At 42.4% G+C, this 20,758-nt stretch overlaps 1 protein-coding gene across 3 annotated transcripts in view; it reads right to left on the minus strand.

Annotated features, from left to right (window-relative positions):
• Positions 1 to 20,758, minus strand: part of VPS16 (VPS16 core subunit of CORVET and HOPS complexes) — a 517,606-nt gene that overhangs the window by 104,535 nt on the left and 392,313 nt on the right. For all 3 annotated transcript variants that reach the window (XM_044302613.1, XM_044302614.1, XM_044302612.1), the window contains exons 18-19: positions 1,519 to 1,616; positions 107 to 214 (exon numbers count right to left, since the gene is read on the minus strand). In XM_044302613.1, the coding sequence (XP_044158548.1) occupies positions 107 to 214; positions 1,519 to 1,616 (206 nt within the window). The remainder of the gene's footprint in view (positions 1 to 106; positions 215 to 1,518; positions 1,617 to 20,758) is intronic.

Raw genomic sequence — 20,758 nt, forward strand, 5'->3', positions numbered from 1 at the left:
CTCTGGATCCATGTGAGGTACAGGGCTGGTTCTAGCTTTGTTAGAAAGAGATTGTCAAGGGATAACCCCTTTACATAATATTTTAAACCAATGACAAATGTGTTACCTTTTCTATGTAATAGCTTGAACGAACATGAAAGTTTCCAAGTTCTAGGTGATTGTCATCTTGATTGTATAGGTCTTTTAGAGTCTCAGGCTCCTGGTGCTTGCAGAACTGTTAATAATTTTTTGAAGAATAATAGTTACCAGCATAATAAAGAGAACCTCTAAAGGGGCTATTAAGTTTTGGCCTATCCTTTGGGGTTGTCCTCACGATAGGTCATTAATATGAGATTGGCAGGGTTCTGACACTCTGCACCCCTGCCGATCAGCTGTCCCCGAGTAGATCTGGTACCAAAATTACACAACTCTGTCCATTGTATAGTGGATACAGATGATCACTGCAGTGCTGATAACATCCACTACAAGAGGAGCAGGACTGTAGTAATCATATCAGTCATCTACACAATGGATAGAGCTGTGTAGTTCAGGCAACAGACCTAATCGGGAACAGCTGCTCAGCAGGGGTGTGGGAAGCTGAACCCCTGCCCTTCTGATATTAATGGCCTAGACGTAGAATAGACCATTGATACACAAATACAGGAAAATCCCTTTAAGACAGCAAAAAAGTATGTTATGAAGTGTACAGACTCCACTATAGATAGAAAAATATTTCTCAGTAACATTATTGACATCTATAGCAGGGCTGAACAAACATAGATTTTCCATTTGTTTTGGAGCCCACAAAGGAGAAGAGGACATTTTTCAGATTTCATAAACTTTTAGCGTTGCACATAAATTAATCACACATTTCTGCAAAGTGTGATTTAGGGGTTGCCTATAGTTTTCCCGTCATACTCCTGGTCAGCGAGTGGTTAAACTGTTAATACTTAAACGGTTAAGAGCCATCTCTAGGATTCTAATTAAATGAATTGGTTCATTTTAATATGCATAACACATGAAAACTCTGACCCCACTGACTTAAATGGGGTCCTGCAGATATATGGCTGGAATTCGGTTGGATGAAAACCACTGTGTGCATAAGATCCAGCAATGCCGGATCCAGAGAGCTCCAGTGGGCGGTTCCCTGCCAGAACTAATAATGTAAGTGTAAAACTAACATAACGCTGCTCATTTGTTTATATCAGTATGTAGTCTAAGCTATGGACATATATTCCTTATAATTTATTGTTTTCCACTATATCCTTTACAAAATGGTGGTTGACCATGATTTTAGTAAATTGTCCAGTAAAAAGAAAAAAACTGGATGGGAAGCCTGTAGCATAAATAATTTTAGTATTATATAGGTGTACCAGAAAATAAGAAAAAATGGTGGATAACAAAGGGAAGAAACAAAGGAAAGAAAAAAGAAAAGAAAATAATGGGAAGGGGAATGCAAACATAAAACAAAAATATTCTGCAGTGCTGTACTTTATTGTGTACTACATAATATAACAAAGTACAAGTTTATAGCATTACCTGTCTATATAAACTGAGCGCAATTGGGTGGTTCTGTAAGGTCATGAAGAAATCTCCACGATTGAACTCGTGTTTCATATATGACACAACTGTGTAAACTAAAACAAATAAAATAGTCATGTTTTGTGCTCTTTAAAACATTGTAAAATTGGCATATGTGACAAAAGTATTTAGCATTCAGTTTTCTCTGTCAAAGAGTCAAGACTTCAAGATAAGGGTGAATGAATTTCAACAAAAGCTAGATTATCTTGAATCATTAGGTACACTCTAAATTAAAATGTATTGATTTCTAAATTTGTCACCTAGATAATCAATATTAAACCAAAATTATGTCCTTACAGCACTTCATGCCTTCTTTCCGTATATTTTTCTTTTTCCTTGGAGCTCGCTTTATATCTTAGGCTACTTTCACACTGGCATTTCTGGGTCCGCTTGAGAGATCCGTTTCAAAATGCATCAGTTTGGCTCCGTTGCGCCTCCATTCCGCTCTGGAGGCAGACATGAAAATGCTGCTTGCAGCGTTTTGGTTTCCGCCTGATGATGCAGAGCCAAACTGATCCGTCCTGACTTACAATGGATCAGTTTTCACTGACACAATATGGTGCAATTGAAAACGGATTCGCCCCCCATTGATCTGTTTTGCCTTAGACTTTTTAAAAAAAAGTAATAATGCAAACGGATCCGTTATGAACGGATACAAGCGCTTGCATTATCGGTGCAGATCCGTCTGAGCAGATACAAGATGGATCCGGGTGTGAAAGTAGCCTTAATAAAATCCACTTTTATCCATTTGCTAATGAGGCATTTAGGTGCCGAGTGCCACAGGATGGCATAAACACCGGAGAGGAGCTTTTTTTTTTTAAATACTAACTCTGGCTGTAGCTCCTTTACACAGTAGTAAAGGAGTGAAGAGTGAGAACACCCCAGTCCTTTCCCCCATCTCGTTAGGTCAGAAGAGATATTGAACAGTACAAGACTACCTCCAATTTCTTTTTACCTTCTTTTAGAATCAAAATAATAAGGGCCTTAGTCATTGAATTGTGTATCTGAGCATCAGGTATGATGAAATACTTTAGTTAATGTCGGGACTAAATTTCTTATAAACTCCACCTAGAATACTGCTTTCTCTCTTTGCAAGGCTTCAATTGCTCCAATCACTTCACTTTCATGTATCTTACCACCTAACATCTCTCTATCGGATTCTAAAGCTGTGGGTAGTTTTATTTTATTTAAAAAATTTGATATCTTGGACATTTACTGTTCTTATATAATGCTTGATAAAATGCCACAAACTCCTCTTGGATCATACAAGGATCTGTTATAATTAGAGATGAGCGAATCGACTTTGGATGAAACATCTTATCCACTGCACATAGAAAATAAGGGGGAATTTGCTTCCTAACTTTCTCTTACTCAGTCAGAAGCAGCCCTAGGATGATGGAGTAAATTACTGAGAGGTATTGACCTGTACTGATGTAAATAAAGCACTTAGACTGAGACAGAAACTGTGTGCAGTCTCTTTGTTTAAGGCTCTGAGTTCCTGTTTAATCCTACCTCTTCCCCTCTCCAAAGACTTATATTTACATGTGTAATCTGCTCTGTCCTGGACCTTTTCAGGAGACAATTCATGGAGAAATACATTTAGAAAGTGTAGGGGAGGGGAAGAGGTAAACAGCTGATAAAAATAGACATTTCTCTCTGTTAAAATATATTACAAACTTTATTATGGTCCCTTGTACTATTGATTTATTTAATGTGTGAAAGAAAAGTTAGTGAACATTTAAAGCACATGTATTCTGTTAATATAGGGGACAAATAGGGCAGTCATAAAGGTTGTAAATATATATTACAACAGCAGCTTTACTTTCCCTATTCACAGGGAAAGTATAGAGCCGATCACCACATGGAGGAGCCAATCCTTACCTGGAAGCATGTGCCTCCAGGTTTTTCGTCATTTAGATGCTGTGGTCAAGCTTGGTTAAATGCCTGCGATCTGCATTATTACATGAGCCGCAGGCCTCTACTGTGAAATAGCTGAGAACTGCTGGCTAAAGTGCCCGATGCACGCTCAAGACCATGCCATATACAGTACAGACCAAAAGTTTGGACACACCTTCTCATTCAAAGAGTTTTCTTTATTTTCATGACTATGGAAATTGTAGATTCACACTGAAGGCATCAAAACTATGAATTAACACATGTGGAATTATATACATAACAAAAAAGTGTGAAACAACTGAAAATATGTCATATTCTAGGTTCTTCAAAGTAGCCACCTTTTGCTTTGATTACTGCTTTGCACACTCTTGATGAGCTTCAAGAGGTAGTCACCTGAAATGGTTTTCACTTCACAGGTGTGCCCTGTCAGGTTTAATAAGTGGGATTTCTTGCCTTATAAATGGGGTTGGGACCATCAGTTGCATTGTGGAGAAGTCAGGTGGCAAGAAAAAAGCAGCTAAGTAAAGAAAAACGAGTGGCCATCATTACTTTAAGAAAAATTGGGAAAACTGTGAAAGTGTCCCCAAGTGCAATCACAAAAACCATCAAGCGCTACAAAGAAACTGGCTCACATGCGGACCGCCTCAGGAAAGGAAGACCAAGAGTCACCTCTGCTGCGGAGGATAAGTTCATCCGAGTCACTAGCCTCAGAAATCGCAGGTTAAAACAGCAGCTCAGATTAGAGACCAGGTCAATGCCACACAGAGTTCTAGCAGCAGACACATCTCTAGAACAGCTGTTAAGAGGAGACTGTGTAAATCAGGCCTTTATGGTAGAATATCTGCTAGGAAACCACTGCTAAGGACAGGCAACAAGCAGAAGAGACTTGTTTGGGCTAAAGAACACAAGGAATGGACATTAGACCAGTGGAAATCTGTGTTTTGGTCTGATGAGTCCAAATTTGAGATCTTTGGTTCCAACCACCGTGTCTTTGTGCGATGCAGAAAAGGTGAACGGATGGACTCTACATGCCTGGTTCCCACCGTGAAGCATGGAGGAGGTGGTGTGATGGTGTGGGGGTGCTTTGCTGGTGACACTGTTGGGGATTTATTCAAAATTGAAGGCATACTGAACCAGCATGGCTACCACAGCATCTTGCAACGGCATGCTATTCCATCCGGTTTGCGTTTAGTTGGACCATCATTTATTTTTCAACAGGACAATGACCCCAGCCTCCAGGCTGTGTAAGGGCTATTTGACCATGAAGGAGAGTGATGGGGTGCTGCGCCAGATGACCTGGCCTCCACAGTCACCGGACCTGAACCCAATCGAGATGGTTTGGGGTGAGCTGGACCGCAGAGTGAAGGCAAAAGGGCCAACAAGTGCTAAGCATCTGTGGGAGCTCCTTTAAGACTGTTGTAAGACCATTTCAGGTGACTACCTCTTGAAGCTCATCAAGAGAATGCCAAGAGTGCGCAAAGCAGTAATCAAAGCAAAAGGTAGCTACTTTGAAGAACCTAGAATATTACATATTTGCAGTTGTTTTACACTTTTTGTTATGTGTGTAATTCCACATGTGTTAATTCACAGTTTTGATGCCTTCAGTGTGAATCTACAATTTTCATAGTCATGAAAATAAAGAAAACTATTTGAATGAGAAGGTGTGCCCAAACTTTTTATCTGTACTGTACGTAAGGAGTTAGGAGCAAAAAAGGTTAAAGCGTCAGTCTCATGATGACAACCCCTGCTCATGTGTCCTGTTAGGACATATAGAAATCATAAAGGTGGGTCTCCTGCTCAGGATCACACATTGTGTGTCAGAATGCAGAGACATTCTGAATAAGCGCCTCCTGTTACCAGACTATGGCTTATGAGACCACTTTAAAACCAGATAAATATCAATAAGATTATATTTAGGGATGAACGAACCTGTGGATGTTTGGGTTTGATTAACTTAACCCCAAACCCAATAGAAGTCAATGGGGACCCGACCTTTGGTGCTGTAAAATAATTCATTGTAGTAAGGGCTAGAGGGCTCAAATGGGGTAAAGAAAGGGACAATTGCATTGCAAACAAATTGGGATAAAGAATTGACTTAAAAAAACATAGAATAAAAAAATTAATGATCTTAAACCAGGAGGAGGAGGTGTAAGTGAAGTAAGAGGTTGAGGAGGCGGTAGACGTGGCGGTGTAGGTGTAGGTGGAAGAGGCGGAGGAGGAGCCAACACAGTTTTTTTTTTTTTTTGGGAAGGCCCCATAACATTGGAAAATGGCAAACAGAACAAACAGACTGCGCTCGAGTATAACAACGGCTAATCCGGTTCAGCTGGTATACTTCTTTACTCTGCCAATATAACAAATAATAATCGTGTACCAGGAGGTGGAGATCTGAGTGGAGGAGGAGGTGGAAGAGGTAGCCAACAATGTTTTTGTTTTTTTTCCCTTGAATTTTTTATTTTATTTGGGGAGGCCCCAAAACATTGGGTAATGGCAAACAGAACAAACAAACTGCCATGGAGTACAACAATGGATGGATGCAGCCGGTATACTTTGCTGTCCAAGGTACAGACAAGCCTTGTGGGATCCATGCCTGGTTCATTTCAATGAATGCGAGATTGTCCACATTGGCTGTGGACAGGCGGATGCACCCATCCATGATCACACCCCTTGCCGTACTAAACATACGTTCGGACAATACACTTGTGGCAGGGCAGGCCGGCACCTCGAAGATGTAAAGGGCAAGCTCAGGCCATGTGTTTAATTTGGAGACCCAGAAGTTAAATGGGACAGACCCATCAGTAAGTACTGTGATAATGTGTACAGTATAGTGCTGGAAGGGGTGTATATCCCACCCAGATACCTTATTAATTTTATTTATTTATTTTTGTTCGTGGTGGTGCGGACGGATCCGTTCTGAACGGATCTAAGCGTTTGCATTATAGGGGCGGATCCGTCTGTGCAGATACCAGACGGATCCGCTCCGAGCGCAGGTGTGAAAGTAGCCTTAGTGATTTAATTTAATTTACCTGTATGTAAGGTTCTTTTCCTTTTTTTCTTTTTTTCCTTTTTGCTGGTGTTTGCCCTTGATTAAAAGGGTTTTCTTCTGTGTCATGTGCATGGGAACGCCCCCTTGGGTCTCCACCTCCCAGGTGATATCTATCAACCTGGGGTTAGTATGTGCTACTTAAGAGGGAGCTCTCATTTCATAAACACGTTTGTCATGAGGAAGGACCCATATTTCTCTGAGGTCTGAAACGCGTTGACTGCTATTTGTACACCTGTATGGATTTTAAACTTGCTGGATTAAAGTTTTTCATTTTTTCACCGGAGAGAGCTGGATTTTCTTCTCTTTCTTATTAGATACCTCAGCTGGTTGAATGCTGCAGTGGTTTCAGCAAAATGTGGTTTGCCGTGACAGGTTTGTCTAGATTTTGTTCTGGGCTGGATTTTATTTGGACTGCTGGGTGGGTTTGCTAGTGGGACCTTCCACACCCTTCCAGTACACGTATTTCCTTTAGCTGTGGCTGAGGCCTGGTGAGATAATCATGGAGGGATAAAACAACCCTCTGTGTATGTCTGGGGGAAGTGACCCTAGAGAAAGAGGACTTGGAAACAGAAGCCTGCAGAGACTCTGTGTGGTCTCAGCCAGGAGGACTGAGGGGTCACGTGGCTGTGTGAAAGCCTGAGTTTTGGGCGGTCCAGTAAAAGAGGTTCGCATGGTCAGAGTCGAGAGGACTTCTGGACCATATCTCCCCAAAGGTACTGGTGTGGTCACACAGGAGGCTGCTGGACCGTATGGCTGAGAAAAGCCGGATCGCACCCTGTGTGTGAACTGCGCTCTATAGGTGAGGTAGAGACGACCTATGTATTAGGTAGTGTCTAGACGGGCAGGTATTTATTTTGTGATGTTTATGTTTGTGCTGGTGCTGAAGTGCCAAAATAAAGCACAATTTGGACTTGAAATCCGTTGTCTGAGGAAAAATCTGTCATCGCCGCACTGCTTTAGAGAGCGATCCCTTGCAGTACGTGCAGATGTGTGGACATGTACTTTTCCACCATGTTGTTAGAATGCTGCCTCCTACTAAGACGGTCCTTATCAGATGGTGGTGCTCGATAATGTGGCGTGCTGACGAAGGTTTTGCACTTTTCGGCCATGTTTACCCGCAGGTTTTTCCGGTGCCCCAGCTGCCATGGCGACTTCCTCCTCCTCGTGGTTCCACTGAGCCCCCACTATCAGGTGGTAACGCCATCAGCAGTGCGTCTAACAGCGTGTGCTTGTATTCTGATCACGCTCCAGTGATGTTAGAAAGGACGGCACGTTGTCCTTGTGGCCGTGATCCAGAAGGTTGGCCACCTAGTTAATGAGCACTGGTAACAATCAGGTTAGCTCAGTTTCGTTGCACAGGCACTGCAGCATGTACTCGCTCATGTGTGCCAGGCTGCCTAGAGGCAACGACAAGCTATCCTCAGTGGGAGGTGTATTGTCTGTGTCCTCTGTATCCCTCCAGCCTTGCCTCAAAAATTCCTGCGAGCTGCTTTGGGCGCCACCCTGTTGTGAACACGGTTCCTCCAAAACTGTTCCCTGGCTGGACAGTTGAGTACCTGGCCACTTTTGGTGGAGGAACCCACTCTCTGAGCCACCTGTGGACGACTGGCCTGATAACGGTGTGAATGATCCCTGTTGCTCCTTCTCTTTCTTCTGTGCCACCACCTTATTCCTCATCGCCTTAAGCGTTTTTTCAAGGAGGCACAGAAGTGGGATAGTAACACTGATGACAGCATCATCAGCGCTGGCCATCTTGGTGGAGTACTAGAAACAGCGCAACACGCCACACAGGTCCCACATACAGGCCCATTCGGTGGTGAAGTGGTGCTGTTCTGCAGAACAACTGACCCATGTGTGCTGCAGCTGGAACTCCACTATCGCTTGCTGCTGCTCGCACAGACTTTCCAGCGTGTGCAAAGGAGAACGAAGAACATTCTGTCAAATAAATATAAAATCAGTTCTCCATAACACGTCCATAATAATGGGTCCGCATCTGTTCCGCAAATTGAGGAATGGGTGAGGACCCATTCATTCTCTATGGGGATGGAATGAATGCGGACCGGAGCGTGACGCCGATCTTCCGGTCCGCGGCTCCGGAAAAAAATAGAACATATCCTGTTCTTGTCCGCAATTGCGGACAAGAATTGGCAGTCCGGGGTGCCGGACTGGTGTATTGCGGATCCGCAATGCACTACGGACGTGTAAATGGACCCTTAGTCAGCAAATTCAAAGAGGAAAGACCGCGCTGCTCAGGAAATCCACACAGTATCCAAATTATAATGGAGTCATGCACAGCGTTCAGATATAGACGAACATTGAAACGGCCAACAGAGATCCCTTTTGCTTCCAATTCGATCCTTCTATAGGAACCAATACATTGTGAAAATAGTGAAGAACCACCAACAAGGGTAAATTAGACTTTTTTTTGTTATATTCAAAACGATAAGATAAAAGGCATATCATAAAGCTGCATCAGCCCTCGTGTCTTAGCCCGAATGAGGTTTTGCTTTCGCTTCGTCAGGGGCACATACTCCACCCTCATCTACACCCTAAGGTATTCACTGATGGGCATAGTAAGTTCATAGAACTTTTTATTTTTTGTCACAAGTTAGCAGAAAATGATTTATTTTTTATTTTATTTTTTTCTTACAAAGTCTCATATTCCACTAACTTGTGACAAAAAATAAAAAATTCTAGGAACTTGCCATGCCCCTCACGGAATACCCTGAGGTGTCTTCTTTCCAAAATAGGGTCACTTGTGGGGTAGTTATACTGCCCTGGCATTCTAGGGGCCCTAATGTGTGGTAAGTAGTTTGAAATCAAAATCTGTAAAAAATGACCAGTGAAATCCGAAAGGTGCTCTTTGGATGTTGTGCCCCTTTGCCCACCTAGGCTGCAAAAGATAAATATCTTGGTCAAATGCCAACTTTGTATAAAAAAAATGGGAAATGTTGTCTTTTGCCAATATATTTCTCTCACCCAGCATGGGTATATGTAAAATGACACCCCAAAACACATTCCCCAACTTCTCCTGAGTACGGCGATACCAGATGTGTGACACTTTTTTGCAGCCTAGGTGGGCAAAGGGGCACACATTCCAAAGAGCACCTTTAGGATTTCACCAGCCATTTTTTACAGATTTTGATTTCAAACTACTTACCACACATTAGGGCCCCTAAATTGCCAGGGCAGTATAACTACCCCACAAGTGACCCCATTTTGGAAAGAAGACACCCCAAGGTATTCCGTGAGGGGCATGGCGAGTTCCTAGAATTTTTTATTTTTTGTCACAAGTTAGTGGAATATGAGACTTCGCAAGAAAAAAAAAAATAATAATCATCATTTTCCGCTAACTTGTGACAAAAAATAACAAATTCTAGGAACTCGCCATGCCCCTCACGGAAAACCTTGGGGTGTCTTCTTTCCAAAATGGGGTCACTTGTGGGGTAGTTATACTGCCCTGGCATTCTAGGGGCCCTAATGTGTGGTAAGTAGTTTGAAATCAAAATGTGTAAAAAATGACCTGTGAAATCTGAAAGGTGCTCTTTGGAATATGTGCCCCTTTGCCCACCTAGGCGGCAAAAAAGTGTCACACATCTGGTATCGCCGTACTCAGGAGAAGTTGGGGAATGTGTTTTGGGGTGTCATTTTACATATACCCATGCTGGGTGAGAGAAATATCTTGGCTAAACACAACTTTTCCCATTTTTTTTATACAAAGTTGGCATTTGACCAAGATATTTATCTCACACAGCATGGGTATATGTAAAATGACACCCCAAAACACATTGCCCAACTTCTCCTGAGTACGGCGATACCACATGTGTGACACTTTTTTGCAGCCTAGATGCGCAAAGCGGCCCAAATTCCTTTTAGGAGGGCATTTTTAGACATTTGGATCCCAGACTTCTTCTCACGCTTTCGGGCCCCTAAAAATCCAGGGCAGTATAAATACCCCACATGTGACCCCATTTTGGAAAGAAGACACCCCAAGGTATTCAATTAGGGGCATGGCGAGTTCATATTTTTTTTTTGTATTTTCTCACAAAGTCTCCCTTTCTGCTAACTTGGGACAAAAATTTCAATCTTTCATGGACTCAATATGCCCCTGACGAAATACCTTGGGGTGTCTTCTTTCCGAAATGGGGTCACATGTGGGGTATTTATACTGCCCTGGCATTTTAGGGCCCCGAAAGCGTGAGAAGAAGTCTGGAATATAAATGTCAAAAAAATGTTATGCATTTGGATTCCGTGAGGGGTATGGTGAGTTCATGTGAGATTTTATTTTTTGACACAAGTTAGTAGAATATGAGACTTAGTAAGAAAAAAATAAAAATAATAATAATAATTTCCGCTAACTTGGGCCCCCAAAAAAAAAGTCTGAATGGAGCCTTACAGGGGGTGATCAATGACAGGGGGGTGATCAGGGAGTCTGTATGGGGTTATCACCCCCCTGTCATTGATCACCCCCCTGTAAGGCTCCATTCAGACGTCCGTATAATTTTTACGCATCCACAGATACATGGATCGGATCCGCAAAACACATACGGACGTCTGAATGGAGCCTTACAGGGGGGTGATCAATGACAGGGGGTGATCAGGAAGTCTATATGGGTGATCACCCCCTTGTCATTGATCACCCCCCTGTAAGGCTCCATTCAGACGTCCGTATGTGTTTTGCGGATCCGATCCATGTATCTGTGAATGCTTAAAAATCATACGGACGTCTGAATGGAGCCTTACAGGGGGGTGATCAATGACAGGGGGGTGATCAGGAAGTCTATATGGGTGATCACCCCCTTGTCATTGATCACCCCCCTGTAAGGCTCCATTTAGACGTCCGTATGTGTTTTGCGGATCCGATCCATGTATCTGTGGATCCTTAAAAATCATACGGACGTCTGAATGGAGCCTTACAGGGGGGTGATCAATGACAGGGGGGTGATCAATGGCAGGGGGGAGATTAATGACGGGGGGGGGGGGTGATCAGGGAGTCTATATGAAGTGATCAGGGGTTCATAAGGGGTTAATAAGTGACGGGGGGGGGGTTAGTGTAGTGTACGTGGTGTTTGGTGCTACTTTACACAGCTACCTGTGTCCTCTGGTGGTCGATCCAAACAAAAGGGACCACCAGAGGACCAGGTAGCAGGTATATTAGACGCTGTTATCAAAACAGCGTCTAATATACCTGTTAGGGGTTAAAAAAATCACATCTCCAGCCTGCCAGCAAGCGATCGCCGCTGGCAGGCTGGAGATCCACTCGCTTACCTTCAGTTCCTGTGAACGCGCGTGCCTGTGTGCGCGCGTTCACAGGAAATCTCGGGTATCGCGAGATGACGCGCCGATGCGTCGTTGAGCGCCCAGCTGCCGCCTCCGGACCGCAGATCTGCGTTAGGCGGTCCGGAGGCGGTTAAAACAAACATTATTTCCTCTTATAACTTTAAACATTCTGCCCATATCATTATTATTCCACATTTTGCGCACCAAATCATTATCTACTGGCTTTTTGTCCTAGTTTTCCTGATCACATGATTGAATCTAGTGCAAACCAAAGAGTAATTTTCCTTCATTCATAGAATCTTCATATAATTAAATGAGCCAGTCATTGTCCTCTCACATTCCTTCTTTTGGTCGCGTGGTTCAATCTAGCGGACCAATCATCAAGTACTAGTAGTTACTTTCGAGACACAAAGAAGAAAGGGAGTGTATCACTAACAAACTATGTTGTCCTCCAGACTCAACTCCGCAACTAAAACTTGAAAGTATTTTGATAACATGCTTACATCCAATTAAACCAGAGGATACTCTTCTTTCATTCATAAAGTCTATACATGATTAAGTCAGCCAGTCATAGTCAAATCTTCCCTCATTCATTCCTTTGGTCATAAGGTTCTATCGGAACAATCAGCGAGCACTAGTACCTACTCCTGTGACACAAAGAAGACCGGGAATATATCAATGACAAACCATAATCCCGTTCAGACTTAGCTACGCAACTAGAAAATAGAACTTACTAATTATACTAAATCAGTTTTAGCCAAGTCAGATTTATGATCTTTAACCTCTTCAGGACACATGACGTACCGATACATCATGTGTATTTCCGATCACTGTTGAGCAGGCACCTTGGCTAAATGCACGGGGGGGAGGGGTCCCGTGATCATCACTGAGCAGGCACCTTGGCCAAATGCGCGGGGGTGTCCCATGACCCACCCCGTGTCGGCGATCACAGCAAACCGCAGGTCAATTCAGACCTGCGGTTTGCGGCGGCGGTGCCATCGGGTCCCCATGCGGCTGTGGGGGGGACCCGATGGCATGGAAGGCAGCGAGATGCCTAAGGAAGGCATCGCTCTGCCGTCCGGTGACGAGCCTGTGAGATCCAGCCCCCTGGATCTCACAGGCCAGAAGCTGTATGAGTAATACTCACTGTATTACTCATACAGCCAATGCATTCCAATACAGAAGTATTGGAATGCATTGTAAAGGATTAGACCCCCAAAAGTTCAAGTCCCAAAGTGGGACAAAAAAAAAGTGAAAAAAAAAGTTAAAAAAATAAAGTTTTCCCCCCAAAAAATAAAACATTTCAAGTAAAAATAAACAAAAATGTCATTTTCCACAAATAAAGTTTAAAAAAATTTGAAAAAGAATTGGGAGAAAAAAAAAGTATACATATTAGGTATCGCCGCGTCCGCATCGACCGGCTCTATAAAAATATCACATGACCTATCCCCTCAGATAAACACCGTAAAAAATAAAAAATAAAAACTGTGCTAAATAAACAATTTTTTGTCACCTTACATCACAAAAAGTGTAATAGCAAGCAATCAAAAAGTCATATGCACTACAAAATACTGCCAATCAAACCGTCTTCTCAACCCGCAAAAAATGAGACCCTACCTAAGATAATCACCCAAAAACTTAAAAAACTATGGCTCTCAGATTATGGAGACACTAAAACATGATTTTTGTTTTGTTTCAAAAATGATATTGTGTAAAACTTACATAAATAAATAAATAAATAAAAAGTATAGATATTAGGTATCGCAGTGTCAGTATCAAACGGCTCTATAAAAATATCACATGAACTAACACTTCAGATGAACACCGTAAAAAAATTTAAAACTGTGCTAAATAAACCATTTTTTGTCACCTTACATCATAAAAAGTGCAATAGCAAGCGATCAAAAAGTCACACGCACCCCAAAATAGTGCCAATAAAACCATCACCTCATCCCACAAAAATCATACCCTACCCAAGGTAATCGCCCAAAAATTGAAAAAATTATGGCTCTCAGACTATGGAAACACTAAAACATGATTTTTTTTTGCTTAAAAAATGAAATCATTGTGTAAAACTTACATAAAAAAAATAAAAAAGTATACATATTAGGTATCACAGCGTCCGTAATAACTTGTTCTAAAAAAATATTACATTACCTAACGCCTCAGGTGAATACCGTAAAAAATTATGAATAAAAACTGTGCAAAAAAAGCTATTTTTTGTCACCTTACATCACAAAAAGTGTAATAGCAAGCGATCAAAAAGGCAACACTAAACCATGATTTTTTTTGTTTAAAAAAAAAAAAAAAAGAAATCATTGTGTAAAACTTACATAAATAAATAAAAAGTATACATATTAGGTATCACCGCATCCGTGACTACCTGGTCTATAAAAATATCACATGATCTAACCTGTCAGATGAATGTTGTAAATAACAAAAAATAAAAACGGAGCCAAAACAGCTATTTCTTGTTACCTAGCCTCACAAAAAGTGTAATATAGATCAACCAAAAATCATATGTACCCTAAACTAGTACCAACAATACTGCCACCCTATCCCTTAGTTTCTAAAATGGGAGTTTCGACTCTAAGGGTGCATCAGGGGGGCTTCAAATGGGACATGGTGTAAAAAAAAAAAAAAAAACAGTCCAGAAAAATCTGCCATACAAAAACCGTATGGCAATCCTTTGCTTCTGTGACCTGCCGTGTGCCTGTACAGCAGTTTACGACCACATATGGGGTGTTTCTGTAAACTACAGAATCAGGGTCATAAATATTGAGTTTTGTTTGGCTGTTTACCTTGCTTTGTTACTAAGAAAAATGGATTAAAATGGAAAATGTGGCAAAAAATTTAAATTCTGAAATTTTATCTCCATTTGCCAATAACTCTTGTGGAACACTTAAAGGGTTAACGACGTTTGTAAAATCAGTTTTGAATACCTTGAGGGGTGTAGTTTCTTAGATGGGGTCACTTTTATGGAGTTTCTACTCTAGGGGTTCATCAAGGGGGCTTCAAATGGGACATGGTGTCAAAAAAAAAAAATAGTCCAGCAAAATCTGCCTTCCAAAAAGTGTATGGCATTCCTTTCCTTCTGCGCCCTGCCGTCAGCCCGTACAGCGGTTTACGATCACATATGGGGTGTTTCTGTAAACTACAGAATCAGGGCCATAAATATTGAGTTTGGTTTGGCTGTTAACCCTTGCTTTGTAACTTGAAAAAAAATATTAAAATGGAAAATCTGCCAAAAAATGAAATTTGGAAGTTGTATCTCTATTTCCCATTAATTCTTGTGGAACACCTAAAGGGTTAACAAAGTTTGTTAAATCAGTTTTCTTAATAACTTGAGGGGTGCAGTTTATAGAATGGGGTAATTTTTGGGTGGTTTCTATTATGTAAGCCTCGCAAAGTGACTTCAGACCTGAACTGGTCCCAAAAAATTGGGTTTTTGAAAATTTTTGAAAAATTTCAAGATTTGCTTCTAAACCTCTAAACCTTGTAACATCCCCAAAAATAAAGGAGGTATTACTATGTATTATAGAAGTAGAGAAATTGAAACTTGGAAATTTGCTATTTTTTTTTTCAAATTTTGGGTAAATTTGTTTTTTTTTTTGCAAAGAAAAACTATTTTTTTTACTTCATTTTACCAGGGTCATAAAGTACAATATGTAACATAGTAACATAGTACATAAGGCTGAAAAAACACATCTGTCCATCCAGTTCGGCCTGTTAACCTGCAAGTTGATCCAGAAAGGCAAAAAACAAAACAAAAAACTGTGAGGTAGAAGCCAATTTTCCCCACTCCAATCAGGCAAACAGAATAACTCCCTGGATCAACGACTCCTCTCTAGTAGCTATAGCCTGTAATATTATTACGCTCCAGAAATACATCCAGGCCCCTCTTGAATTCCTTTATTGTACTTACCATCACCACCTCCTCAGGCAGAGAGTTCCATAGTCTCACTGCTCTTACCATAAAGAATCCTTTTCTATGTTTGTGTACAAACCTTCTTTCCTCCAGACGCAGAGGATGTCCCCTCGTCACAGTCCTGGGGATAAATAGATGATGGGATAGATCTCTGTACTGACCCCTGATATATTTATACATATTAATTAGATCTCCCCTCAGTTGTCTTTTTTCTAAAGTGAATAACCCTAATTTTGATAATCTTTCAGGGTACTGTAGTTGCCCCATTCCAGTTATTACTTTAGTTGAACTCCTCTGGACCTTCTCCAGCTCTGCTATGTCTGCTTTGTTCACTGGAGCCCAGAACTGTACACACTACTCCATGTGTGGTCTGACTAATGATTTGTAAAGTGGTAGGACTAAGTTCTCATCACGGGCATCTATGCCCCTTCTGATGCAACCCATTATCTTATTGGCCTTGGCAGCAGCTGCCTGACACTGGTTTTTGCAGCTTAGTTTGCTGTTTCTTAAAATTCCTAGATGCTTTTCCATGTCAGTGTTACCGAGTGTTTTATCATTTAGTTTGTACGGGTGACTTGCATTATTCCTTCCCATGTACATAACTTTACATTTGTCAGTGTTAAACCTCATCTGCCACTTATCTGCCCAAGCCTTCACTCTATCCAGATCCCTCTGTAGTAGTATACTGTCCTCTTCAGTGTAAATTACTTAGTTTAGTGTCATCTGCGAAAATTGATACTTTACTATGCAAGCCTTCTACAAGATCATTAATAAATATATTGAAGACAATAGGTCCCGATACTGACCCTGATATGTGACAAAAAAACTATCTCAGAATGGCCTGGATAAGTCAAAGCGTTTTAAAGTTATCATCACTTAAAGTGACACTGGTCAGATTTGCAAAAAATGGCCTGGTCCTTAAGGTAAAAATGAGCCCGGTCCCTAAGGGGTTAAGACCGTGTAATGAATGTGGTTTGACGGTAGCAGTTTATTCGTCAATAAGCAGCTTTACAAAAGTCGCACGTCTTTACAAAAAAGTTGCATGTTCTATTAAAAAGTCTCATAAGATAAGCATGGTCCTCACTGTAGTGAAATTGTGCATTTTTTTGCGACTTTTTAAATAGTCGCAATAGATTCATTTATATAAGTCTAGAGATTCATTTACATAAGAAAACACGCCCACTTTTAGAAAACTGGCAAGCATTGTGCAGAGCAGAAAAATTTGCGACTTTCACTCCATTATTCTGACTTGAGCTAATGATAAATCTGGCCCTATGAGTTTCCAAACCTTTTTTAATGTTCCGAATGTGTTCTTGAACTCTTGTTTTAAGCTTTCTCATAGTTCATCCAACGTACTGAAGGCCACTCCAGTAGGTAAATTACCCCTGCATGATCACAAGTGAATAACCTTTTATTTCAAAACTAAAGCCATTTTTGGTGAACTGAATAGTTTTTGTGCTCTTTTTTCTATTTTCCCTTTTGCACGGAAGGCGGAATCCGCACCAAGTAAACTTGCCTAAATTTTTATCTCCAACTTTCATAGGGATATATGTCACGGTCCCTCCTGTGACAGGGATCAGAAGATCAAAGAGACTGGCTGCACGTGATGTGAACTGACAGCCGCTCTGGTTTCACTTTTCTGTGTTGTTGCTGGGTATGACTGCACCTCTGGTCTCAGGTGTAGCTTAGTCATTCTAACTCCTTTATTTAATCTGGCCTCACCTATCATGCGGTTGATAGCTCCTTTCAGGTTGTGAAGAGCTGGTGTCTGGTTCTCCTCTGATTTCCTGCTCGGAGTTACTGTTCTCCTCTGAGTTACTGCTCGTTGGCGTTAAATGTCTTTTTCCCTATTTCTTGTTTGTGGTTTTCCCCTACCTTTTGGTATTAGGCCTGAGAGAGTCTCCTTTTCCTTCAGCTGGGAAGGAACAAGTCATCTCTTGTCCTGACACAATTTCTAGGGTCATTTAGGGTCAGATAGGGCACTAGGTTCCAGCATATGAACATTCCTACCATTAAGGTCTGTTCATACTTATAGTAGTCAGGGCTTGAGTCAGGGATTCACTAGGTGGTGACCTTTTCCCATTTCCCTAGTTTCCAGGCATAGTACCTTTTCCCTTCTGTCTTGTGGTCGCTGTCACAGTATAGCTATGCACCAAATGATTTAGTAAATTTGGTGCTTTTTTACAGATTATATCAGGTTTGACCGGGATCACAGATCCTAAAAGGAGATCGTTCTTAAGTACAGACCAATTTTTCTTGATAGCATTTTTTATGAGACCTGTATTTGCATTAAACTCGGTCAGAAAAGTAAACCTAAAATCTTTCTTTTTTTATTACTTTTTGAATCTCCTTATCTTGTGTTTTTACATTTTCTTCTACATTCTTTTAAGTAGCCCTTTTCTATAAAACACTCCTGAATAATCTTACTTTGTTTTCTGTAGTCTTCTATATGTGTACAATTTCGATAGATTCTTTTAAAAGTATAACTGTCATATATATTTTTTTGGAGTATTGGATTGTGGTGATTAATATCTCCTTGGTGGCCCTATTTCAACTTTTCACTGTGTATTCAATTATCCCTTAATTCCACAGGTTGCTAGGCAGGGTCCGTCTATGTGTTGAAGGACGGAGGGCAGCGTGCAAGGTCAGATTACTGACAGCCAGGGACTGTAAGTAAATGATTAAAGCCAGGTCCTCCCCAGCAGCTGATAACAGTGCCTGGGCTGTGTGCACTTCTCCCTGTCCCTGCGCTTGGCAGACGCTCCCTCACTCAGCAGAGCTGGACAATGCAGAGTTGAACCAGCGCAGACCAGGGAAGGGAGATCTGCCATCTGCTCAGTGTATAAATGAAAGCAACATGTGGTAAGAGGACCCCTTTGTGCTGCAGGACATTAACCCTTTAGGGGGAGGGCTCTGGTTACTGACACTTTTGTGGGCTATTGTTACTGGCTAGTGATGGCAGGCGGGATTAGCCTCAGGGTGAGGGCAGTGGCGGCCATCTTAACTGAATAGTAAAATTGCAGTTTAAAAAACAAACGATATAAATATACAAAAACATAAAAATTGCAGGCTCAGACCCTGCGATTCAACTTAAATATCTGTATTTTTTATGTTTTTGTATTTTTATATTGTTTGTTTTTTAAATGTTTGCATTTATGATCAATAATAGATCATTATTTTGTATTTCACATACTTGAAGTATTGTTTATATATATAAAGACTGGGGGCGTGCAGTTTGCAATCAGTCTGTGACTGCACGATCCGGAATCCAAACCATACATTGTAATATGCCCAAACAGGGTATTTAACCCCTTAAGGACACAGGACGTACCGGTACGCCCTATTTCCCGAGTCCTTAAGGACACAGGACGTACCGGTACGTCCTGACTTAAAATCGGGATTCCAGCGCCATGGGGGTTAATCGGAACGGGACGCCGGCTGAAATCATTCAGCCGGCATCCTGTAACAACGCAGGTCAATTCAGAACTGCGGTTTTCTGCGTTTCCGGTCCATTCGGGTGACCCGATGAACCGGAAAAAGACTGCGATCAGTGGCGTAATTATACACCACCAATCGCAGTCCGAGGATTTGGAGAGGCGGTGCTGGCCCTGGTGCTGATGCCTGCTGTCCAGGGTGTTGATTGGTGCAGGGGAGAGAGGCGCGAGATTCAAAATACTGCGCTCCTCTCTCCCCTCCTCTTCCTGTCCAGCACCCTGACCGTGCAGCATCGTCCAGCACCAGCTCCTGTGTCCCCCTAATCGCCATCCATCACCCTCCTGCACCCATCGCCACCCAGGTAGGTTAGGGTCAGTGAGGGAGAGGCACCGTTAGGCAGGGAAAGAAGGGAAAAGTAAGTTAGGGAAAAAAAATGAAAAAGTACTTTTATTCCAAACTTCCATCTATCCATCTAACCCTAACCCAGACCTCCCCCCTGCCACTTGCCAGATTGCCTCCGACTCTGAGAGCCCCAGTGAGGATGAGGATGACCCCACATTCCTTTTATCATCCGCATCCTCCTCATCATCATCGGATGACGATGAGCCACCAAGGCGGCGGAGACACCGCCAGGCGGAGCCAGGGGCCCCACGTACTAGGGATCCTGTGGCCCACCCTAGTACGAGCCGCCCTGGGGTTCGTACTGGTTTCCCGGCCCACCAAATAAGTCCACCGGAGCCCCCTGTCGATGAACTTAGTTGGTGTCCCCCAGTGGACTTTGAGCCTGAAATTCCGGATTTCGCTGGCAATCCTGGAATCCAGATTCCTACAGTGGGGTTTACTGAAATAGACTATTTTAGTTTTTTTTTTCAGTAACCCACTGGTGAATTTGATGGTGCAGCAGACGAATCTGTACGCCCAACAGTTCGTCGCTCAAAACCCAGGCTCAGTTTTGGCTAGACCCGGTGGCTGGACGCCGGTCAGTGCAGCCGAAATGAGGACATTTTGGGGCATCGTGCTGCATATGGGTCTAGTCCAAAAACCCAGTGTCAGGCAATACTGGAGTGGGGACGTCCTGTACCAGACCCCACTGTACAGTATGGTCATGACACGCTCCCGGTTTGAGGCCATCCGGAAATGTCTGCATTATTCCGATAATGCAGGATGTCCACCCCGAGGTGATCCTACCTATGACCGGCTGTATAAGATACGGCCGGTCATCGATCACTTTGGGGCCACATTTCAGCAGTGAGGTCGCGGTTGATGAGTCTCTCGTTGCGTTCAAGGGGAGACTCAGTTTCCGCCAATATATTCCCACAAAGCGGGCGAGGTATGGCGTGAAGCTATACAAAATTTGTGAGAGTACCTCAGGGTACACTTACAAATTTTGTGTGTATGAGGGGCGAGATTCCCGTATTCAACCCACTGCTGGATAATGGTTACCACTTGCACGTGGATAACTTTTATACCAGCATTCCCTTGTTCAGGTCCCTTGCCGCCAGATCCACGTTCACTTGTGGGACCGTGCGGGAAAATCAACGCGGCCTCCCTTCCTACCCCCTCCAGGTACCTATCCCCGGGGTGAGACCCGTGCACTTACCAGTGGAAACCTG

Source organism: Bufo gargarizans, chromosome 8, assembly GCF_014858855.1.
Source record: "Bufo gargarizans isolate SCDJY-AF-19 chromosome 8, ASM1485885v1, whole genome shotgun sequence".
Lineage (NCBI taxonomy): Eukaryota > Metazoa > Chordata > Amphibia > Anura > Bufonidae > Bufo > Bufo gargarizans.